The following is a 24,651-nucleotide window of genomic DNA, read 5'->3' as shown; positions in this document are numbered from 1 at the left end:
TGCATTTGAATACAAGTAAAACGTAAAATGTTCTTAGTGAAAATTTAAGTATGGTATATACAAAAATACTTTTTTCCTCTGGCATTTCTAGGGAATGTGGTTTCTTAGTAAATTTTCCTGGTAATTGAAACTTTTAAGCACAGTTTAAAAGCATCAACTACTTTTGAGGCACATATTTTGAAAATGTATTTAATACTTCCTAATTTTCCTAGAGTAGTTTGCTTATTATAGTTTGGTTTTTCCTATATTGTATTTTAGTACGTCTGTCTATGGCGTGGTAATTTCTTTAGGGGCTTTGACCCATTGTAAAATCGTTTTCCCCTGTACTCAACGGCCCCACATTGCTTTGTTGTTTTGAGTTCCTGTGCGTACCATTGACAGATTTACTCCTCCTCATTCACCAATGATAACGTCTTTTTAAGCTTGCCCAAGCAGCTGTACCTCACCTCCTCCTAAGTGTTTGCTCTACTTGTTTTTGCTGCAGCTAATAATGTGTTGAATGATGTATACATTGGTCTGGAAATGTTAAGTTTTGTTCTTGTGTGTGACATATTAGTGGTTTAGTTATCTTAAAATAGAAACACTTGAAGTAGATTTTTAGAATTATCATTATATTGTTACCTCCTTGCTCTTGTTCTAACTCCTCATCTAGTTTAAATTGATTTGGTAGTTTTAAAAATTCGTAGTAAGTCATCCATTTGTTGCTTCAGCCATTGGACAGTTAAGCCCTTGAAATAGTTGTCTTGAATTTCATTTTAATTTCCCTTTACACACCATCAATTTATGAATTACATCCAGTTTTTATTAAGACTATTGTACATTGTATGTAGATATCACTATAGCAAAAGAATTGAGTGGAAGCACTATTTTGGAGTCGCTGAAAGGTCCTTCCAATTTGTTGTTTATAGATGTAGCATTTAATAAAGTTTTTTGCTGTAAAACTGAACCATAGAAGTAGGACACTACTTTTAAACATTACGAGTTTTTTATTGTGCTATTCAGAGATGAGTAATTTTTTTTTTTTTTAACTTGAATCTTGAACCTGTTACTTATCTCATTCTAGCTGGGGAGAACAGTGGAATATTTTACTTTAATAAAGTTGGCTTTCATGGGGCTAACTGGCTGCCTGCTTGTAGCATTTGGTGGCCATGGGTCCAGCTGTGCTAGGCCCACTTTCACTTCTTTTTACAGTAGAGCCAGTGTCTTCATCATTCAGTCCTGTTGAGTTCTGTAGGAACTTCATTGCTTTACATTAACTTCAACAAAATACCACACATGGTATATTTTTCTTAGGTAAAATAAGTTGCGAAATAAATCATTAAATATATACAATCATGCATTACTTATGGACGGAGATGCATTCTGAGAAATGTGTTGTTAGGTGATTTTGGCATTATGTAAACACAGAGTGTACTTACACAAACCTGGATGGTACAGCCCATGACACACCTAGGCCACACACCCCTGCAGCATGCCACTGTACTGGATACTGGAGGCAGTTGTGACACATTGGCAAGTATTTGTATATTTAAATCATAATAAACATAGAAAATATATGGTAAAAATACAATATTATCTTATGGTACCACTGTTGCGGTCCATCATTGACTCAGATGGTATGCAGCACACGACTGGTTTTTTTTTGTCGTTTTTTTTTTTTTTTTTTTTTTTTTTTTTTGAGATGAAGTCTCGTTCTGTTGCTCAGTCTGAAGTGCAGTGGTATGATTTCAGCTCGCTGCAACCTCCGCCTGCTGGATTCAAAGGATTCTCCTGTCTCAGCCTCCTGAGTAGCTGGGATTACAGGCGCCCGCCACCATGTCCAGCTAATTTTTGTATTTTTAGTAGAGATGGGGTTTCACCATGCTGGCCAGGCTGGTCTTGAACTCCTGACCTCAAGTGATCCACCTGCCCTGGCCTCCCAAAGTGTTGGGACTACAGGTGTGAGCTACCACGCCTGGTCGATTGTATGTTGAATATAGCATTTTGTGCTTTAGGTTTCTGGTCTCTATCTTGGGGATACGGTAGTACTTCCTTTACAGAGCTGTTGTGAGGATTAGATGAATTAATGTGGGGAAGATACTTAAAATGGTACCTGGCTCTTGTTAGCTGTTCTTATTTTTAAAATAGGTCATCATTCACATGGTTTACGTTTCCAAAAAGTATTAATATGAAGATGTGCTGGGCGCGGTGGCTCATTCTTTTAATCCCAGTGCTTTGGGAGGCAGAGGTGGGAGGACTGCTTGAGCCCAAAAGTTTGAGGCTGCAGTGAGCTATGATCATGCCACTGTACTCCAGCTGGGTGACAGAGTGAGACCCCATCTCTTAAAAAAAAAAAAAAAAAAAAAAAACAGTATGAAAATGTGTACAATAAAGTCTCCCAATGACTTCCTGTTCCCCATCCTTCGAATTTTTAACCTCACTCCTTCCACTTTTATTAGTAGTTAACCACTTTTATTGGTTCTCGTATTTTTTTTTAGTTTCTTTGACAAGTATAAGATACTCTGACCGTCTTATTTAAATGGTGGCATAGCATTCAGGCTTTTCCCTTTTTTTGGAATAAAGATAGGATTTAATATTGTAGCTATTAGCTTTATCTGTATAGCTGCATAGCCTGTGCTGTAGGAGGTTCCAGAACTTACTGGACTGGTCTCTAATGGTGACCATTTGGATTATTTTGAGCCTTATGCTGTAACGGTGCCACAGCAAATATCTGTACCCATTTCATCCAAGTTTAAGTTTACTGGATAAACTCTATTTAGGTATTGCCAAATGACCTGCCATATGGGGATGCAGCACTTTAAAGCCCTACCAGCAAAGTCAGAGAGCCCTGCCCATAGAAGGTGTTACCAAACTAATTTTTAAAATTGATTTTATAAGTGAAAAATGGCTTTTAGCATTATTTTTAAATTCTTGTTTTTCTTTGTTTTTTAATCTCTGCTTCCCACAGGTGATAAGCATTGTTTTAATATCTGGATTTAATTCCTTTGAATGAGGGTAGGATCTTCCTATATGTTGAAGAGTGAACTATTTTTATTCTTTGTTTTTTTGATTTTGTGAGACGGGTCTCGCTCTCTCGCCCAGGCTGGAGTGCAGTGGTGCAGTCTTGGCTCACGGCGACCTCTGCCTCCTGGGTTCAAGTGATTGTCCTGCCTTAGCCTTCTGAGTAGCTGGGATTACAGGCACGCACCACCTCACCTGGCTCATATTTTTATTTTTAGTAGAAACAGGGTTTCACCATGTTGGCCAGGCTGGTCTCAAACTCCTGATCTTAGGTAATCCACCCACCTCAGTCTCTCACAGTGCTAGGATTACTGGTGTGAGCCACCGCGCCTGGCCTATTTTTATTCTTGGTCTCATAGATCTTTTTGATGTCTTAGGAGCTTTTTATATAATCAGGAAATTAGGTTTTTTGAAATATGAGTTGCAATTTTTTTCAAGTTTATTTGGTAAAAGTCCCATAAGCAAAGTTTAAACTTTTTCTTTTTTTGAGACAGTCTTGCTCTGTCGCTCAGGCTGGAGTGCAATGGTGTGATCTTGGCTCATTGCAGCCTTTGCCTCCTGGGTTCAAGAGATTCTTGTGCCTCAGCCTCTGGAGTAGCTGGGACTACAGGCATGTGCTACCACATCCAGCTAATTTTTGTATTTTTAGTAGAGATGTGGTTTTGCCATGTTGGCCAGGCTGGTCTCAAACTCCTGACCTCAAGTGATCTGCCCACCTCAGCCTCTGAAAGTGCTGAGATTACAGGTGTGAGCCACTGTGCCTGGTCAGTTTAAACATTTTTTAAAAAGTAGTTGAATTTATCAGTTAGCTTTCCCATTCCAAGATTATAAAGCGTTTCTCACTTTTTCTAGTATGTTTTAGGCTTCATTTTTAAAAACATATAAATCTTTGATCCATTTGGAATTTAATATGATGTGGATTATAAATCTGATCCTCCTTCTCACTTCCAAAGTTGCCTAGTTGTTTCATTTACTGAAAAGTTCATCTTTCACTACCTTGAGATACTTCCTTCATTGCCTGTTGCCATATGTATTTGGGTTTCTCAACATTGTGTTCCTTTAGTCTATTCATGAGGCGGTATTCAGAGATCTCCTGGCAATTCTTGTTTTTCTATATAAATTTATTTATTTAGAGAGAGAGAGATATATATATACATACACACATACATACATACACAGGGTCTTCCTCTGTCACTCAGGCCAGAGTGGTGCAGTGGCACAATCATGGCTCACTGCAGCCTTGACTTCCTGAGCTCAAGCTCTTCTCCTATCTCAGCTTCCTGTGTAGCTGGGACTACAAGCATGCACCACCATTGCTGGTTAGTTTTCTTTTTCTTTTTTTTCTTTTCTTTTTTAGAGATAGGGTCTCACTATGTTGCCCAGGCTGGTCTTAAACTCCTGGCCTCAAGTGATGCTCCTACTTTGGGCTCCCAAAGTGCTGGAATTACAGGCGTGAGCCACTGCACCCAGCCTATATACATTTCAAAATCTGTTTGTCTAGTTCTTTTTTAAAAAAAATTAGTGGTATGTTTATTGGAATCCCATTAAATTTATAAATTACCTAACTTCTTTTTAAAATATAAGGGTTAAGTCTTAACTAACCATACCATCACCTCTCTTTTTGTGTCCTTTAATTACCTCCCAAGTTTTCTTTATGTGACTCTTGTACATTTTTTGTTGAGTATTTCTAGGTATTAAACTTGCTGCTGCTGTTGGGCTTTTCCCACATTTTGTCTTCTGTTTTGTACCCTGCTACCTTACTGCATTGTCTTCATGTTTTATCAGTTTCTCAGTACATTCTTAGGAGTTTTCCAGCTGTGTAATTATACTGTCTGTAGTTATTAATGGTTTTGCCTTCTATCCAGTCTTTATAACTGAAGCTTCTTTCTCTTTTCTACCTACTTTATTTATTTAGTTTTTGGTTGGGCGGGGGAGGGGAGTGGGGAGGCTTTCTGATAAAAACCAGAAAGCCTGCTAGACAAATTCTAAAAGAGCTGTAACTGTCTTTTCTACCTACTTTAGCTTGTATTTTCAGTACAGTTTAAAAATTAGTAGTGCTGGTAGATAGAGATAAATGTTCTGTCTCTTCTGGATGAGTTTTAGAAAATTATTTTTTACATCCAGGTTTTGAGATTTATTTGTATGAAGTTTACGTGTTCTCTAATGTTCATTTTATTTTTGTTAATATTCTTGTTCTCTATATATTTCATGGGCACTTTTTTGTTAAGAAGTGGTTTTTGTATTTTAAATTATGTATTTTTTTCTTCAGAGAACCAGCTACAATGTTAGTTTAACTCATAAACAGAAAAATAGTTGTATTAGGGTTCCTTAGCAAATGTAATCCAGCACCAGATTAGTATTGGTGTTAGGCTGTCTGGAGCCTAACTGCTCACACACTTCCAACAGAATCTGAGCCTTGAATTTTTCTTCTTTAAAAACACAACTTTGTCCTTTTTTTTTTTTCCTTCCTTTTCTCAGTCTTTAAGTATGGCTTTTTACAAATACTTAAAAGATGATTTGTTTTGTGGAAATGTCACTTGTTTTTCTCCAAATTAATTTTCATCTTGTATAATTCTGAATAGTCCATTTCCAGCATTTCCCTTTTGTATATGAGGAAGTAAGTTTTTGCAAGAAATTCTGTGAAGTTTGCACTGCTGTCAGTGTTCACACTCTTTTCATGTAGCAGTGAATCCGCATTTGAATCTTTCTGTTACATTATTTTGGAATTTTAGGTTTCAAACGGTGTATCTTTCTAAAATCCGTTTTTTTGACATTGTAATTTTATGTGGCAAGACACTATAAGCTCTCACCAGGTTCTTGGATTGGGTATGATTCACAGGAATTGAATGTTAGTAATCTGGGGCTGTCCTCTTTATCATTAAAAATGAGTTTTTACAACTGGTGACAAGCTGATTGCTGACCTTTCTTTAGAAATCAAGAAATTGTATGTCAATTAAAAATAGGAAATCTGATTTAATTGTAGAGGGACTATCAACTGCTTAGACAGAGATAGTAAGATTCAATTTAAGTAAATGTTTATAACCATAGTTATGTGCATCAGTTTTACTTGCAAGGAGAAAAATGAGAAATCACGACTCATTCCAGAATTTACTGTTTTTCCTTCCTGCTTAATGGTTGGAGGAGGAGGAATGGAGAATACATTGTGATCATTCAGTAAGAGCCTGAAGGAAAGTTGTATGAAGTAACGTAAACCACATATTAGCAAGATTATAATCCATTAATTGACTTTTCCAGTGGAACTGGAAGAGTGAAAAAGTAAGTATTTTATAGTTATATTAGATTCTTTCTTTCATTTATTTTGCAGCTTTTCATGCAACACCCAACACTTATAAGCGGAAGAACACAGAAACAGCTCTAGACAACAAACCTTGTGGACCACAGTGTTACCAGCATTTGGTAAGACTTAGTGCCATATTATTGCAGAGGGTACTTGAGAGGACTTAATTTTGCACTTTGGTGGAGGTGATCAAGTCAGCGTTAATGTTGTCTGCACCCGTGCTGTTATGGGCCATATGATAGACAGAGCTTTCTCACCCATGCTGTTTCTTCCATAGCTCATGTACTGCACATTTTAGTCCTTCATTAATGTGGTATTATTCTTTTTAAAATCTGTGTTATCTCTTCAGCAACATTTCAAGGTCTTTAGGATCAAGGACTTTGATGCCTTCCACAAAGTCTATGAGAGTTGCAAGGCACAGATAGTCCGCTTAGAAAGCAGGCATGCAGTAATCATACGCAGTAGATCCCAAGCCCCTCTCATAGCCATATCCCTCTACTTGAGTTTTAGATGCACTGTCATTTCAGCTATATGATAGGTTCCACAGATTTTTTTTTTTTAAATGATGGAGAAAAGGTAAGGGGTTAGGAAAATATGAGGTAGAAAAGTTGTTTTTTACGGGTACTCTCTTATTTTTACCATTTCCCCTCTTTGAACCAAGCCACTCCTACCTAGGAACTAAATGGGTATATATTGCCTGTTGGATTTTGGACAGAAGATTCATTGAATGGCACCTGCAGAAGGTATCCTATTTTTAAGCAATTTGGTTTTTGTAGAATGAAGTATAAAACTGTTGGCTGCTGTCAAACTTCTCCCTTCTATTTCCACTAAAAAAATGGAATTCTTGAGCACTTGTTTTATAATATTCTTTACAAGGCAGAATTTTGTTTGGCTCATCTAAAATGTTTCTGTGGTCTCTATAAACCATGCTCTTACCATTGTTTTATACTTTGAGACTGGATTATTGTACTTCATAATGCAAGATGTAACCCTCACAGTCTTATTCCTGAAGTTCCTTTCATGTCTTCCTGTGGCTGTGTATCCTTCACAGGAAAAAAAAAATGTTGGATGTTTTAATAGTAAGACAGGAAGTGACAAAGTCAAGCATGTTTGTGTTTTATGTTCTTGTATAGTTTAAATATTAACACGAAGAGGTATGCATTATCTTAAACTCTGCATAGGTAGTCTGACTCCGTGCACATTAGGTATATGATTCTTTTGTAAAGATTCACTTTTAAATAGACTGTATGTCCATAGAGATAATTACCTTTATTACATGAAGTATATTTCATACTTTATCTTCTTATATTTTAACTTAATTATAACTAGCTAATATATTTTACAAATTCACAATATAGAACTATCTTGCCTGATTTTTGTACCATTCTAGGAATATATAGAACCCATATTTCTCTTTCTGAAATTTTCAGACTATCAAAAGCATATCAAAACAAGTATATTAGACATGCAAATGATTATTTGTGATAAATGGATAATGTGATACATTTTTTGACTAACCTGGCTTATATAGTATTTTTTTTCTCTTCCATCAGAATGAGTTTTAGAACTTTGCCCTGATGTTGACATTTTTCATTTCGTAGGAGGGAGCAAAGGAGTTCGCTGCTGCTCTCACCGCTGAGCGGATAAAGACCCCACCAAAACGTCCAGGAGGCCGCAGAAGAGGACGGCTTCCCAATAACAGTAGCAGGCCCAGCACCCCCACCATTAATGTGCTGGAATCAAAGGATACAGACAGTGATAGGGAAGCAGGGACTGAAACGGGGGGAGAGAACAATGATAAAGAAGAAGAAGAGAAGAAAGATGAAACTTCGAGCTCCTCTGGTAAGACACGTCTAATAACTGGGTTTTACTGTTCCGTGAAAGTTCATATTGTGAGGATTAAGGATGTATATAATGCATTGAATAATTGTCTTAGTTGGTTAGTTTCAGTATAAAGACCAGAGTTAAAGACCAGAGTCTAAGACCAGTTATCTCAAGAATGTGTAGCTGCGTTGTTTCTGTTTCCTGCCTGCACCCCTACCCTAGCTTGTGGTGTTTGCCCTGCTTGGTTGTTTGAAAGTTGATGATGCACTTTATTCTCATTCTTTGTGCCATTTTCCTTTTTTGATCTTTCTCAGGTAGGGAATAATGAAATTTGGATCATTTGGTTTAATATTCTTGATGTTCTATGAGTAGTTTTGTTGGAAAATGTGAACTACCGATGAGTTAGTATTTTACCGATTGGATTTTAGTTGTCCTTATCTTTTTGCTTTTTTCTTAAGCACACCCTGAATTTTACTTCTTAATATTATTTCCAATCATTTCTTGACCAGTGCTTACATTTGGTTTTGTAGAAGCAAATTCTCGGTGTCAAACACCAATAAAGATGAAGCCAAATATTGAACCTCCTGAGAATGTGGAGTGGAGTGGTGCTGAAGCCTCAATGTTTAGAGTCCTCATTGGCACTTACTATGACAATTTCTGTGCCATTGCTAGGTTAATTGGGACCAAAACATGTAGACAGGTAAGATATCCGATAAAAATGTTGTTAAAAGAGCTTCAAACATAGAGACAAAACTGTACTCGTTGTCCAAACAAAGAAAATTCTTGGTTATTACTAAGCTCCTATTCATCTCCTAAAAATAATTTTCTTTTCTTCCCAAGAGGGAATTGAATGAAAATTATTCTCCAGGTATGTTACAGAATTTCCCGAATGTAGACTTTTAAGGTTAGATAGCAGTAGCTTTTAAAAGCTAGTAAGAATTTAAATTTAGCATCACAGTTCTTGATCAGAATATAATTATAGCTACCCCTAATGTGAGGGTAGGGACAGCGATGTGTGTTATATCCCCAGCATCTAGCAGTGTCACAGAAGAGACAAAGACATTTTTCTGGTATGCATGAGTATAAGAATGGTTTGCCTAAATAAGACTGTCCTCATGGCTCTGTGACTGTGCCTCTTGTCAGGTGTATGAGTTTAGAGTCAAAGAATCTAGCATCATAGCTCCAGCTCCCGCTGAGGATGTGGATACTCCTCCAAGGAAAAAGAAGAGGAAACACCGGTGAGTCTGTCATGAAGCTGCTTAGAGAAGTCAACATAGATAGACACTGCAGGCAAGGCCCTTCCTAAGGGCTGTTGTTGGTTTCTACTTAGTCTATTTTTAAAAAACCTTAAACTGCCATCAAAAACAGAACTATGGAATCTTATTTCCACTGGGAATTGCTAGTATTTTTCTATAAGAATACAGCAGCCTTCAGTATATTTGGTATGTTAAGAGTCATAAAAATTACGGTTACCAGACTGCATTTGGGTTAAGGAAAACATATTTAGTAGCTTTTGCAGTAAAGGTTACGTAAACAATTACTTTAACATCATGAAATGTTCTGTGTTTCTGATGTGAGCTCTGGGCCAGTTTTTAGAAGTATCTTTTATTCCAGGAGCTTGAATTTCTAAGTTGTGTGGCATTGCATTCCGATACTCCTAATGGGTACCCTACTTTAAGCTTGTGTGAATGTTATTTTCACCTTAGCGAATGTTTTCAGGCTGATTTGATTTGTAAATGTAGAGCCAGAAAAATTGATGAATGGACTATCTGCTTTAATCTCCCCATACCTCTACCTCACATTTTTAAAAATGAGAAACGTAATTGGGGTAGGTAAGGGTGCAGTTAGATTATGCTTCTTAAATTGTGTACAGGCTCATGTTACATTTTGTTACTGTAACATTTTGTTACTTTAACAAAAATAAGTGTAGGGCCAACCCAATTTAGAATTTTTTTAAAGTCAAGTTTTTATTTTTATTTAGGCTTTAGGAGATGCTTCTGAAATTTTGGTTGAATTATTTCTGACCACGTAGTTCACTTGCTTGGTTTATGATGCCTGAAATAAGAGGAACTGATCAGTGTCATCCACATCAGAATAAATCAACAGGCAGACACACCTGCTGCTTTGTGCAGCATTGGGAGCTCAGGAGTTCTGACCAGGAGTCATGGATGAACACAGGAAATGACGTCTTGCCACACCTGGGGCAGCCTGAGCCATCAAGCTGTTTGAGTTGCTTCAAACTGATGGCAAATATAAACTGGGCAGGGCATGACTCTTGGCTTTAACGCATTCCTGTATTCATGGCACAGATAGAGCCAGTTAAGCAGCTCTCTGTTGGATTTGTAGCTTCCCACAGAAGTTTGGTTTAATTTTCTTTGTGTTTTTGCAGGTTGTGGGCTGCACACTGCAGAAAGATACAGCTGAAAAAGGGTTAGCATCTTTCCATTCCTCTCATTATTAGCTTAACAATGTCTGCTTTGTTTTCATTTGTTTTAGAATAGTAACTGGATTGGAGCTTGGGTTATTCTAATGTAATTGCCTTCTGTATGTTAAACCAATTTGAATGGAGGATGTCTACTGATGAATCCCCAGTCAATTCTCTTCTGTAAAGTGGAGGCTGACTGGAAGGTGTGAGTCCGAGTCAGTTGAAGGAGAAGTGCTTTGGGTTGGGACTGAGATGTAGCCGTGCTTTAGATGGAACTCATAAGCACTTGGGGGTGGGAGAGTATTTTTGCCATCGTTGTGGAAACCGGAATATGTGTAATGTTATGCATTCAGTAAAGGCAGGCCAGCTACACTCCACAGGTAGTAGGGCAGAATGTACTCGTGTTAATTGTGTATGATCGTTTCCATCTCCCTGGATTCATTGGCCTGCATGATGTTATCTTTACTCAGACGGCTCCTCTAACCATGTTTACAACTATCAACCCTGTGATCATCCACGGCAGCCTTGTGACAGTTCGTGCCCTTGTGTGATAGCACAAAATTTTTGTGAAAAGTTTTGTCAATGTAGTTCAGAGTGTAAGTATTTGTTGCTTTGATGCAATTGCATGAGAACTAAATAGGTCTTTGGTTAGCAATTTAAAAAATCAAAAATAAGAACACGGGAGCACTCTCTTGTTTACTTGACGAAACTCATCAATTTGACAAGTATTTATTGAGCCCCATACCTGGCCCTGTGCCAGTGGCCAGTCAGTCGCCTGGGTGTTGTGTGTCAATGTGTGTGAGGCAGGCAAAGTTGTATTAAAGGAACCTGAATTTTATTTTTTTCTTCTTTGATCATTTAAATTAAGTTGTATTAAAGTTGGCACAGATTGTAAGAGGAATCTAGAAGGAGCTACCCAAATAATTTTTGGGCACCAGAAATTGTCAGAGTTAGGAGGGTTTTAGTCTTCAGATGAAAGGAATGTAGCATAAACATAGTAGATTTTTATAATTGTTTAATGAGACTGCACATGAAGCTTGGGTATTAAGGGAGTGTTTAGAACTAGGGGCTATTGGAATGGTCAAGGACCATGGATATTGTTCCATCCAGACCCTTTATTCACACCGACTTTAAATATATACACTATTTAACAAATGAAAAATGGAAAAACAACTCAGTGGTGGTCTTTTTCAGTGCAAACAGCTATAACTTCGCTGTTAATACTTCCATTTCCTTGTCTATATAGTAGGGTAATAAGGTGGTTGTGAGGGTTGAGAGTCAGTGAGATGCCCAGTACAGCCCTTGCCACGTATCTTTCTGCAAGTTTTTGCATACGGTGATGATGGTGATGAGTGAAGAACCTCCAAACCTCTCTCTGAAGGTCAAAACCGCTTTCCGGGATGCCGCTGCAAAGCACAGTGCAACACCAAGCAGTGCCCGTGCTACCTGGCTGTCCGAGAGTGTGACCCTGACCTCTGTCTTACTTGTGGAGCCGCTGACCATTGGGACAGTAAAAATGTGTCCTGCAAGAACTGCAGTATTCAGCGGGGCTCCAAAAAGGTGAGCAACAAGTCGCTTCTGGAAGATTGTTTGTAGTTAGCTATTTAGTGATGCAAATGTCAGGATTGTCTTAGATGATTTAGCTGGGGCAAAAAGTAAAAGTGATCCTTGAAAGGTGCAACTGATGAGAAAGTGTTCATAATTTTCTCTGGGTAATGCACCCTTGGGCAGTCTCTTCAGTTTTATATAGAGCACCGTACTCTGATAGTAGGAGAAACCAGCAAATTCTGAGAAGTAGCCATTCATGGTATCAGATTTAGGAATAAGAGGTATTTTTTCTACCTGTTTAATAGATTATTTGAATTTCTCTTTTAGTTAATAGTAGTTTATCTAGTATCCTTAATGCAAATAAATGGTGATTTCTATCAAAATATAGACTCATTCTCATCAAAGAGTATTTATAGATTCCTTGCTATGTAGAGTAAAAGATGAAATTTCCCATGGCAGGTTTTTATAGACTTACTTCCTGTTTGTTTAATAACCTTGAAAAAAACCCAGCTAGGAACTATATATTTTTAGTCTGGGGAATTGTATGTAGGTGATTTAACTCTATCAGCCAGGAAGTAATGATTGAGCAAAAGACACTTCAGCAGCATGTATTTGGGAAATTTCGTATCTTTTTTTTTTTTAGGGCAGATGGTAAGTTCTTTCTTCAGTCAGTTCTTTTTATAACAATAGCTGACATTTATTAAGCATGTAAAAATAGCAGGCACTGTTCTGAGTGCTTTAGTGGATTTGTTCATTGATTCTCCTAACCCTGTGAGTGAGGAGTAAGTGTTAACCCCCATTTTACGGGTAAGGAAACCCAGAGTCACAAGACTTGTAAAGGAGCAGGAGATCAAATCCTCCAGGCTCCCATTAACCTGCTCTTATGCTCTGTGTGTGTGTGTGCGTGTGTGTATGTGGGGTGTAGAGTAGACATATCTTTGTTGTTGGACCATTTATTTATAATTGAGAACACACTTCTTACCAGCAAGTCCCCTTCTACCAGAAATTCTGCTCCAGGCAAAACATTGACGTTCTCTTGGTTTTGTTTGTGTCTTTGAACCAAAGTCTGTGTTTATGGCAGAGAGTTGTGCAGGGTGGTGGGCTTTTTGTTTTTGTTTTTAGCTTTGACTTTTTTCTTTTCTGTTAGACACTTAGATGATTTTACTCTAGGCAGTTATATGTCCATTTAGGTCATTGGATCACAGTGACTCTGGTTCAGTTTCCAATGGCATACCTGCTCAGACCTAAAAATCTCAATTTCCCTCTCAAACAACTTACCATTGTACTCCTTCCTCACTTTGTTCAGAAAGTGGGCAATTCTATTCATACTGACATGTCCTCTTTGTAAGACATTTTTTAACTCTTAAAAATGTTAAACTATGTAGATACTTTTTACCAGTTGGGTTTCATTTGCATAGCAGTATTTAGCTAATTTAGTTTCTGATCAGAAGGCTATTTGGGAAGTTCACCTGACAGGTGAGTGGTAAGATGGTCCAGAATAGGAATAGATAGGAAGCCTTTGTAAAGGTCACAAGAAAATTTTGGATGAAAGCATAATACTGAGCCGTGATGAAAAATTGGCATATGTTTGGGAACACATCCCTAAATACATAATTTATAGCAATGATCATCTTGGCATTTCTGCTGAAAATAGACTACTGGACTGACAAGATCATGATAACACCTCCCGGTAGTTTCTTGTGTTATCCTGAGGAGGTGGGGTGGAAGAACAAATCCAAAGCCAAGCTGCTATGGGCTTCAGAGGGAACCAATGCCAGTGAAGAATCAGGGGGTGTCCTGGGGCTGAAAATGGAATAACTATTAATAGAATCACTTGGGGAAAGTAGAGGGAAGGGTATGGAGAGGAAGAGTGATTTGGTGGTGTCCTTATATTAAATTCAGGTTGAAAGTGAATTACTCAAGGAAATCAAGGGCTGAAGAAACAGGGAAGCCAAAAGTGCAGCAGGCCTAGAGCACCTTGCTGAACGATGGTCATTGCAGAGGACCAACACCACCAAAAGGTTTTCTGTAAGACATTCTTATCTGCTGTATAAGGAAAACATAATGTTCATAGCCATTCTCAGCAGCTTTCACGTTGACTGAAGCTGTGTGCTCAATTACTGCCTTATAACAAACAGGTCTGAGGATTTACAGTGATAGCTTTTGTTTTCATTCTGTAGTCTACTTTGTCCCCAGTCCATTTTCACCCTCCTTTTTTGGTGATGTGATTGTGTTTTATTCTCTAGCATCTATTGCTGGCACCATCTGATGTGGCAGGCTGGGGGATTTTTATCAAAGATCCTGTGCAGAAAAATGAATTCATCTCAGAATACTGTGGAGAGGTAAGGCACTGATAACCTGTATTCAGGTGGCATTGTATATAGTAACTTTTCTTTATTTTAGATTGATTTTATTAGGTAAGTCTGTGGGTTTGATTGGAAATGAATTGTCATAAACTGCCTTCTCAGCCTGGACTTCTGCATGTTTGTGGATTTGCATGCTTAGTAACTGGATTGTGCTGGGCGCGGTGGCCGACTCCTGCAATCCCAGCACTTTGGGAGGCCGAGGCAGGTGGATCGCTTGAGCTCAGGAGTTGGAGACCAGCATGGGCAACATGGCAAGACCCCATTGCTACAAAAAATGCAAAAATTAGCCGGGCATGGTGGTGCATACTTGTAGTCCCAGCTACTTGGGAGCTGAGGCAGGAAGATCGCTTGAGCCTGAGAGAGCCTGGGAGGTTGAGGCTGCAGTGAGCCATGTTTGTGCCACTGCACTCTAGCCTGGGCGACAAAGTGAGACCCTGTCTCAGAGGGGGAAAAAAAAAAACAGGATTGCTTGGTTCTAGCCACATTTAGCTTTTCTCGTCTAGGGACAACAGGGAGAACAAGAGCTTTACCATAGAGTGTCCTGCTTAATCCACAACCTAGTTGATAAGGACCTAGAAACAACAATGTCATTAGTTATTCACCTTTTAAATTGTCGAGTTACCGAAAAATCATAGGCCTAGCTTCAGTTTGGAACCAGCTCACCCAAATTTTTTTTTTTTTTTTTGAGACAGAGTTTTGCTCTTGTTGCCCAGGCCGGAGTGCAATGGCGTGATTTTGGCTCACCGCAACCTCAGCCTCCCGGGTTCAAGCGATTCTCCTGCCTCAGTGTCCCGAGTAGCTGGGATTACAGGCATGCACCACCGCGCCCAGGTGATCTGCCCGCCTCGGCCTCCCAAAGTGCTGGGATTATAGGCGTGAGCCACTGCAGCCGGCTTTTTTTAAAAACTCAGCAAAAAGACTTTGGTTCCTCACTTTCTCCAAGGATAATTACTTCAGGATGTGGAAATATTTCTGAGTTGGGGTCCTTAGTATACAGTTATTCTTTATTACTGTTCAGACCAAATGGGAAAGAGAACTTGGCTGTAGTGACCCTTCTTGTTGCGTTTTCTCCAGAAGGTCCAGTATTCACTCTGTGCGCTTTTGTGTGTTCTGTCAGGCTTGATAACCTTTATCCAAAAGAATTTTCTCCTGTGTCTTTCTTTTTAGATTATTTCTCAAGATGAAGCTGACAGAAGAGGGAAAGTGTATGATAAATACATGTGCAGCTTTCTGTTCAACTTGAACAATGGTATGTTTCAGAGCTGGGAGGCAGTGAGTTCCTCTGAGTTGCATGTGGCAGCCTTCTGCCGGCCGAGTGTTCAGAAACGAGGGTAGAGGTCAGTGAGGTGACCAGAAGGAGGATCTCCTTAGAGGCATGGGGGGCTGCTTGCTTGAAAGGAACTGGAGCAAGGAATTCCTCAGGGAGCAGATAGACTAGATGTGCAGGAAACCGCCTCTCTGGAGTCCCGGCTGTCTGTGGGTGGCGCTATCCCACCATCTGGCTGTGAAGGGGACGTTGTGCTCTTGCTGCTCACCTCACCTCTTGTGTTCAGGCAGCTCAGCACACCTCCTCCGGTCGGTGCCTCTGAGCGGGGAAGGAGGGGAGGAGCATTGCATGTGCAACCATCTTCCAGACTCCCCTGGATATTCGCAAAGGACTGAGAGGAAAGGCAGCTGCTTTCATAGCTGATGTTCTGGGGTAGAATGTAAGGCTGTGTAGGGATGTTTCTGGTGGGATTATGTGAAAATGGAGGTAGGCTTAACATGGAAGATATTCAGAGAAACTCTTAGTTGGAACAAGTAGAATAGGTTTTTTTCTATGAACGCTTTATAGACATTATAATGAAAAAAACTAATTTTAAATGTGAAAATGCCTATTCTTGATGTTTGGAAGAATTTTGTCAGTTTTTTTTTTTTTTTGCTATGTTTTGCTCAGTAATGTATGTTTATAGTTGATAATTAATAGCTTTTGAGTCAGATAACCATCTTGAATTATAGGTGATTAATTTTAACCTGGAACAATAGTGTGTTCTTCCAAATGTCATTTCTTACTGAATGAAGTTGCTTGATTTATTTGCTTTTGCAGGCAAACCCTGAAGAACTGTAACCAGTTGCATTTACAAAATCATAATAACTTTGTTTACTTATAACTGAAATTATTCACTGGGCTGTGCTTACTTTTTTCTTTTTAGATTTTGTGGTGGATGCAACCCGCAAGGGTAACAAAATTCGTTTTGCAAATCATTCGGTAAATCCAAACTGCTATGCAAAAGGTAGGTACCTTTGACGTGAGAATTGGAATTCCCTTTTCAGTCCTGTGATGATGGACTTGAATACTTCTGGGATAGTTGTTTGTTATGTGAACAAGTCAGTTAACCCCCCGTGGCCCGTCTTCATGCTCACTGACACCAGTGTGTCTCTTTGCAGTTATGATGGTTAACGGTGATCACAGGATAGGTATTTTTGCCAAGAGAGCCATCCAGACTGGTGAAGAGCTGTTTTTTGATTACAGGTTGGTAAAGTACATTTCTAGCATGATCTCTAAGGGCTTTTTCTACTGGATTGTGAACTCTGGACAAAGGAGGCTTTTTAGTTCTTTGCTTCTTTTGATGGGTCACTTTGCCATGAGCATTAGTGGGGAATTAGGTTACACTTTCCTGTTATGTACTTATTATCCATTTATTTATTATACAAGTCATGCTTATTTTAAAAACAGAGTAAAATCCATGCAGAAAGCCCCATTTCTCACCCTGCTGTTGACAGCTGGTGAGTCCTAGACCTTCTCATATCATGCCGCATGCTGCATGCTTGCTCGTGGAGCGTTTTCCAGGTAAGTGTGATCACACTGTCCTATAGATTTTTCTGCAACATGGTTTTACTTGACAATATACTATGCATATCTTTATGGATTAGATCTACTTAATTTATTGTTTGCTATAATACTTATTACACGTATCATTACCATTTTAAAAGGTGCTGTTGGCAAATCGCTGTCTGATCACCCTGTGGGGATGCCTGGGACACGTGGGCCACCGATGGTATCTGTGTGGTTAGGCATTAGGCTGCCAGTTGACACTGTCAAGCTCTGTGGGATACATTTAAGTTAGCCATTGAATACAGATTTAAGTGCAGTCAGATGACTGTCTAGTTAATGAACTCCTGTAGCCCCGTGTACATCCCATCCAGAAGCTGTCTTTTGAGTACTGTGTTCTTGCATATTCAGGCTGGCCTTTAATGGCTGTTGCACAGCAGAGAGCTCTCAGTGAGGCAGACAGGGTCTGAGTGGAGGGCCCACTTTAGCAAAGGCCGCTGCCTTCACTCCAGGCTGGCTCTGAATGAAGAGTGTGGGGTGGAGCTTCCTTGGGATGATCCGGTGGCCTCACCCCCCATGGTGGGCTTCTTGTGCTCCTCTCTGGGTGTCCGCTGCACTCCAGTTCTCGCTTCACCTGGGGGAGCAACTGGCGGGCTGCTCTTTGGCCCTCTTTGCTATGGTCATCATTTTTTCCAGACCATGGTTCTATTTTGCCTTTCCAGCGTCAGGCCTAAACATCCTGATGTGGACCAGCCTTCCTGGGGCCACTTGCTTCAGAGGCATAGGGGAGGCTGGTCAAGCTCTGGGAACGCTTGTAGACAGGTTTGTTCAGTTCAGAACTTGGCAGCGTCTCAATTAGATGGCCAGCAACACAGACCTATGCATTGCCTTCTATGAATGTGCCCTTATGCAGGCAGCTGTGTAATTAGATGGGGTTTTTTTTTTTTTTTTTTTTAAAGACATTTTAATGCACTCACTATCTTCAGCAGGCTTTGTTGTGTTAAGTCAAGTCTCAGCACATGTTGGATGGGTGGCCATCCAGCGGACATCTCCTTCCTGTTGTTTCAGATACAGCCAGGCTGATGCCCTGAAGTATGTCGGCATCGAAAGAGAAATGGAAATCCCTTGACATCTGCTACCTCCTCCCCCTCCTCTGAAACAGCTGCCTTAGCTTCAGGAACCTCGAGTACTGTGGGCAATTTAGAAAAAGAACATGCAGTTTGAAATTCTGAATTTGCAAAGTACTGTAAGAATAATTTATAGTAATGAGTTTAAAAATCAACTTTTTATTGCCTTCTCACCAGCTGCAAAGTGTTTTGTACCAGTGAATTTTTGCAATAATGCAGTATGGTACATTTTTCAACTTTGAATAAAGAATACTTGAACTTGTCCTTGTTGAATCATCTCTCATAGCGTGTCAATAACTGCTTTCAGGACTGCTCAACAAAAAACTTTTAAATTTAACTCCTTGGGTTTTTTAGTTGTCTTTGTATGAATCTTGATTTAACTAATACTGCCTGTTAATATGTGGAAGACATATATGAAGAACACTGCTGTGCATCCTGAGGGCTTACCCAGTAAAGGGCTTGATCTTATAGACAAGACCAGGGTGGGTACCTTCCAGTCAGCTGTGCAACCTGGAGAAAGAGATTTAACCTCCAAGTCTGTTCCCCATATATAAACTGACAGAGTAGACTCAGGTTATTTTTAAGAACTTACCTAGTTCTAAACTCCATTAGTCTAGATAGAGTTCTTTAGAAACACAATATAAGTTGGGATTCCTTACCTACCTTATCACAAAAGGTGATAGGTATAACCAAACTGTAGTTTTATATCTTCTCAAAGAGGTAAAAATCACAAACTCTGAAAGCGTCAAGGAAACGACATGTACCTTGCATGCCTTATGATAATGTGGTTGGTCCCAGAATTTGAGGTAACTTCCCTGCACCCTCCCCCAGGTACATTCACCAGCAGCATCATGGGAACCCTGACAACCGCTGCAAACCAGTCCATACTGTCAGTTACTTAGCAGTTGCCTTTTCTACAGTTAGTTAGAGTTTTATTTACAATGTGATAGTATCAATGTGAAACCTAATTAAATGGACTTATCTTGCTTTCCAGTTCCACAGCATTTGCGGGATCAGGTCTCTGACACATCAGTGCACAGGCGCAGCAACTTGAGTCCTAAAGTTAATTTGCCACTTGATTTGGGATTGAGGAGATCCCTCCCTCAGCCTCGTCCCATGGTTTCTTAATGACAGTGCTGATCTATTTTACGTCTAAATAACTATCTCCACTCTCACCCAGAAAATGGTACCATTTACTTCAGAGCTTGTTGCCCTCGGTGCCCTCGTGTTCCACTCGGCACTCAGCAGGACGCTGGGCAAACTGGGCAGCCATCAATCTCCTGAGGCAGTTACTTCATTATTTGGGTTAGGTCATTCTCTAGATGGCTCACTGGCCTTGCCTAGGCACAGGCGCATGGAGCCCATCTGTTCATCATCGCCTGTTCATGAGACCCCAGTGATTACTTGGGCTCAAAAGTACCTGTTGACATGGCTCATTCCAGCTACAGCCCTCAACCCATCCTCAGAGGAACAGCTGGGAAGCAGATCCTTGAGGCCTCCAGTGAGCTCAATGTACCAGAGCCCCAAATGCGTAGGAAAGACAAAGTGGCGTTGATGGAAAGCAGTAGTTTTTGAGCCCTGTCTGGTGTATTCTCATTGCACAGCAAACTTTTTATACCATGATCTGAAATGCGCTTCTCTAAAAGCCTCTGCAGTGACGTCCATGAACACAGATTTTCTGAACAGAAATCCTTGACATTAATAACCCATTTGATACAACCTTCTATCAAGCTTGTCTGGCCTGTGGACAGCCGGTTGCATACAGCCCAACACAAATTCGTAAACTTTCTTAAAACATTGAGGTTTTTTGTGATTTTTTTTTTTTTTTTAAAGACAGACAGGGTCTTGCTCTGTCACTACTCAGCCTGGAGTACAGTGGTGTGATCTTGGCTCACTGCAACCTCCGCCTCTCGGGTTCAAGCGATTCTCCTGCCTCAGCCTTCCGAGTAGCTGGGATTATAGGCATGGGCTACCACCCCTAGTTTTTGTGTTTTTAGTAGAGATGGGGTTTTGCCATGTTGGCCAGGCCAGTCTTGAACTCCTGACCTCAAGTGATCCACCTGCCTCGGCCTCCCAAAGTGCTGGGATTACAGGCGTGAGCTGCTCTGCCCAGCGTTTTTTTTTTTTTTTTTTTTTTTTTTTTAAGCTTATCAGCTACTTAATATAAGGCTTGACATATACAATAAGCAGGACCTCACCCACAGACTAACTTCTGTGGGTAAAGTTAGAGGCACCTAGAAGCTGTGCTAGGTTTTCATTATTGTCTGGTTCATCCCATCTCCAGTCTTCACTGTATCCATGCCAGGTCCTCACTTCCACTTCTGCCCAAGATGTCCAGTAACTCCACCAAAAGTCAAATCAAATGTAAACCCACACATTTAAGCTTGTAGATAGCTCATCAAGACTGGATCCGAAATGTAAACATTTTGAAAACAGTATTCTGTTAAATAATTCTTAATGGAACTAGTTGAAATAATTGCGTATCCGCTCAATCCCTTGATATAAATAAACAATTCCAGTGGGGGCTACACATGGATACCTGGCATTAGAAGTGGTCTACACTCACCTGTTACGGCAAGGGCATTGTTGGGGTTGCCCCTGGACAGGGTCATGAACTGGACAGATGAATGATGATCGTATAAAAAATGAACCTGGGCAGCCAAGTGACTGATTCCTACGAACAAGAAGGTGTCTTCATTAGAAGGGGGATTCAGTTCAAATAGCTGAAGGCCAGCAAGCATGTTTTCCAACTCGGGGTGGTCATGCTAAACTTCACAGGAAAATTAGGTACCAATATTCATCAAGGAGCAGCATCTTAAAATGCTGTCAGTAAAAATACGTACATTACATTACAGGCACCTGTTGGTCCTGTAACCACTTTCTTACCCTTCAGATTCCTGTCATGTGGCGTGCCTGGCCAGCATCCCGAGTCTATACCCCACGCTTAACAGAGCCCAACCAGGAGACTTACCCTCCCAGGCGCTGAGATCAAGGTCCTCCCTTCCCTTGTTCCCTTAGGCCACAGCGATACATACTTAGCCTGTGCATCTGGTCTTAGTGCACAGCCCAGCTCTGATTAAACCACAATGAATTTTTCTACAACCCAGGGGGCAAAATATTGATTTTATAAAATATGAGTTCAAGTTGTCAATAGATTAAACCTTTGTTGCTGTGATACTGTTTCCAACCTCTTTGGCCATGATTCCAAGATAATAAGCCTTGGTCTCAGTGGTAACAACCACACTGTGTAGACCCCCACCAGGATTTGGCAGCAAATAGCCCCAGATGTTTGGTGTTCTACAGACAGGCTCCCCTATACTTCAAAAAAGGGTAAAAGCAAGAGTGACAATGTGAGCACTCTGGGGCTGCATTAGTTCAGTGATACTGCGCCTGGTGGTTCTTTGTAAACTATCTTTTTTTTTTTTTTTGACACGGAGTCTTGCTCTGTCGCCCAGGCTGGAGTGCAGTGGCACGATCTCAGCTCACTGCAACCTCTGCCTCCCAGGTTCAAGCGATCCGCCTGCCTCAGCCTCCCAAGTGGCTGGGACTACAGGCGTGTGCTACCACAACTGGCTAATTTTTGTATTTTTAGTAGAGATGAGGTTTCACCATGTTGGCCAGGCTGGTCTTTAACTCCTGACCTCAAGTGATCCGCCACCCAGCCTCCCAAAGTGCTGGGATTACAGGCGTGAGCCAACGCGCCTGGCCACAATTTTCACAATTACAGCTAGTAACAAAAAGCCAATTGTGCACATACAAGTATTTTGTCCAAGGAGAATAGGGCTTGAGAACTGGGAAGAATGTGACCTTCCTCCTGGGTTCTAACCATGCTGCCCACATATAGGGACTGAACACCCGGGGTTTCCAGAATTCTGGGACTCTGCCTCTAAGCGACTTACTAAGTTGTCCTGAAAAAGAAATGCCTCAGGGAATGTCTCCCTTTCCATGTCTTACCAAGAGAAATGCAGTCAACCTATACACATAAGGGACATTTGGACCTAAACATAGGTCTTGAATTGCCTTTTCTTTCACACCAGTCAAGACGGTACACTTCACTTACCCAGTGCGAAGGGGAGCAGGTAAAGGCCAGGAATCTGAAGGTGTAGGGCGAACTCCCGACTCGTCCATCACTCAGCTCACCTTTGCTTACCATGAGGAATTTCCATGGGACCAAGGTACTTACCCAAGTGCCTGCTTGATCCCGGAGGAACTGGAGACCAGCAAACTCATGACAATATTTCCTATCATTCGCAGGACTGAAATACACAAGCTCTTAAGGCAGGTCTGTGGTGTTCCTTTGCAGCATGCTTTTCTCACAGGCAGAAAAATGGACTGGTTTGAGGAAAAGCAGGAGGTGAGCTTTACTCCCAGTCCGGCGCCACAGGGCAGGGTGGAGTTCGGAACACCAGCTGTCTCCTGCCTGGCTTCTATACTGGGACTCTTCACTAGATTGTCTGAAAAAGGGGATATACTAAAAAAAAGTGTGAGAACCATTAAGTGCTGGGTTTATTACCATTTTACTTTTTAACCTGTGTAACTTTTTTGTGACAGGGTTGCTTTGTTGCCCAGGCTGGAGTGCAGTGGTCTTAGCTCTCTGCAGCCTCAACCTCCTGGCCTCAAGCGATCCTCCTGCCTCAGCCTCATGAGTGATTAGGACCGCAAATGTGCGCCACCAAGCCCGGCTAATTTTTGCAGAGACGGAGGCTCCCTATGTTGCACAAGGCTGAGCTCTCTCCAAGTGCTGGGCTTACAGCCGTGAGCTATCTTGTGCCTAGCCCCCCGGTTTGTTTGTTTTTGAGACAGAGTCTCGCCCTGTCACCCAGGCTGGAGTGCAATGGCGCGATGTCAGCTCACTGCAACCTCTGCCTCCGGGGTTCAAGTGATTCTCCTGCCTCAGCCTCCCAAGCGGCTAGGATTACAGGTACGCACCACCATGCCCGGTTAATTTTTTGTATTTTTAGTAGAGACGGGGTTTCACCATGTTGGCAAGGCTGGTCTTGAACACCTGACATTGTGATCCACCCGCCTCAGCCTCCCAGATTGCTGGGATTACAGGCGTGAGCCATCGCGCCTGGCCCTTATCCTTTTAAACTAACCCGTCAGGTGTCCGAGTTTCCTGAGAAACCCCAGGAACTTGTACTTATTTTGTTAGCTATGCCTTCCCTCCACCTGGCTAACTTGCACTTGGGCACAGGTATGGTGTGCTAAGGATGTTCAAGATTTATCACTTGCAAAACCTGTGAGGTACCTGAAGCTTCTATGAGGAAAACAAAGTTACTGGGAGCAAAGCAGCATCCCTGACCGTGGCTGGGGAGTGAGTGACACGGCAAAGGAGACAGAAGGAAGAAGCTACACTGCGGCGCAGGCAGGCGACATGTAGGGTTCCTGGGGGGACTGCTCCCAGGGCTCCCACGATGTGGTTACATCCGTGCCAGGAGGAGAGGGTCGGGTGTGCATCCCCATGGCCCAGGACCTCCTCTCCTGGGGACACACTGGGGAAACATTCCATTCTCAGGGAGGAGTAACTTTTTTTTTTTTTCTAGACGGAGTTTCGCTCTTGTTGCCCAGGCTGGAGTGCAATGGCACGATCCTGGCTCACCACCACCTCCGCCTCCCGGGTTCAAGCGATTCTCCTGCCTCAGCCTCCCAAGTAGCTGGGATTACAGGCACGTGCCACCATGCCTGGCTAATTTTGTGTTTTTAGTAGAGACAGGGTTTCTCCATGTTGGTCAGGCTGGTCTCGAACTTCCAACCTCAGGTGATCCGCCCACCTCAGCCTCCCAAAGTGGAATAACTCTTCTAACAGTCAAGAACATGGTCCAATTTTCCAGCAGGTGCCTGAAAAGCAAGAGAACCTTGGCTCCCTGACGTAGTGCTGGTGCGAGGGTGAGTCCAGGAAGCTTCACCAGTCAAAGCTGACGTTTTGATCTGTCAGCTCCTCATAACCACCTGCTGCGACTGGAACAGAAGCGTGGACAAGCAGGCTGTGCTGTGTCCCGAGCCCACAATCGGAGGAGCGTGGACGAGCAGGCTGTGCCATGTCCCATGCCCACGGCTGGAACAGAAGCATGGACGAGCAGGCTCTGCCGTGTCCCATGCCCAGGACCGGAACAGAAGTGTGGACGAGCAGGCTCTGCCGTGTCCCATGCCCACGGCCGGAACAGAAGCGTGGATGAGCAGGCTCTGACGTGTCCCGTGCCTACGACCGGAACAGAAGCGTGGATGAGCAGGCTCTGCCGTGTCCCGGGCCC

The 24,651-nt window shown here is 41.5% G+C and overlaps 1 protein-coding gene and 1 non-coding gene across 16 annotated transcripts in view; one reads left to right on the top strand and one right to left on the bottom strand.

The window, feature by feature from the left end:
* The window catches only part of EZH2 (enhancer of zeste 2 polycomb repressive complex 2 subunit), a 76,171-nt gene extending 57,507 nt beyond the window's left edge, over positions 1-18,664 (top strand). For all 15 annotated transcript variants that reach the window (XM_055392315.2, XM_063708830.1, XM_004046432.5 and 12 more), the window contains 12 exons: positions 6,326-6,417; positions 7,900-8,140; positions 8,653-8,822; positions 9,266-9,360; positions 10,512-10,552; positions 11,018-11,143; positions 11,929-12,107; positions 14,342-14,437; positions 15,629-15,710; positions 16,654-16,734; positions 16,889-16,973; positions 18,342-18,664. In XM_055392315.2, coding sequence (XP_055248290.1) covers positions 6,326-6,417; positions 7,900-8,140; positions 8,653-8,822; positions 9,266-9,360; positions 10,512-10,552; positions 11,018-11,143; positions 11,929-12,107; positions 14,342-14,437; positions 15,629-15,710; positions 16,654-16,734; positions 16,889-16,973; positions 18,342-18,402 — 1,349 coding nt within the window. In that variant the 3' untranslated portion in view covers positions 18,403-18,664. The remainder of the gene's footprint in view (positions 1-6,325; positions 6,418-7,899; positions 8,141-8,652; positions 8,823-9,265; positions 9,361-10,511; positions 10,553-11,017; positions 11,144-11,928; positions 12,108-14,341; positions 14,438-15,628; positions 15,711-16,653; positions 16,735-16,888; positions 16,974-18,341) is intronic.
* LOC115935457 (U7 small nuclear RNA) lies at positions 4,944-5,005 on the bottom strand. Its single transcript, XR_004071085.1, has one exon. It is a non-coding gene; the product is annotated as a U7 small nuclear RNA (small nuclear RNA).
* Positions 18,665-24,651: the final 5,987 nt, after the last annotated feature.

The sequence above is a fragment of the Gorilla gorilla genome, chromosome 6, assembly GCF_029281585.2.
Source record: "Gorilla gorilla gorilla isolate KB3781 chromosome 6, NHGRI_mGorGor1-v2.1_pri, whole genome shotgun sequence".
NCBI lineage: Eukaryota > Metazoa > Chordata > Mammalia > Primates > Hominidae > Gorilla > Gorilla gorilla.
The sequence above is the reverse complement of the archived record's forward strand: the minus strand, read 5'-3'. Positions and strand labels throughout refer to the sequence as shown.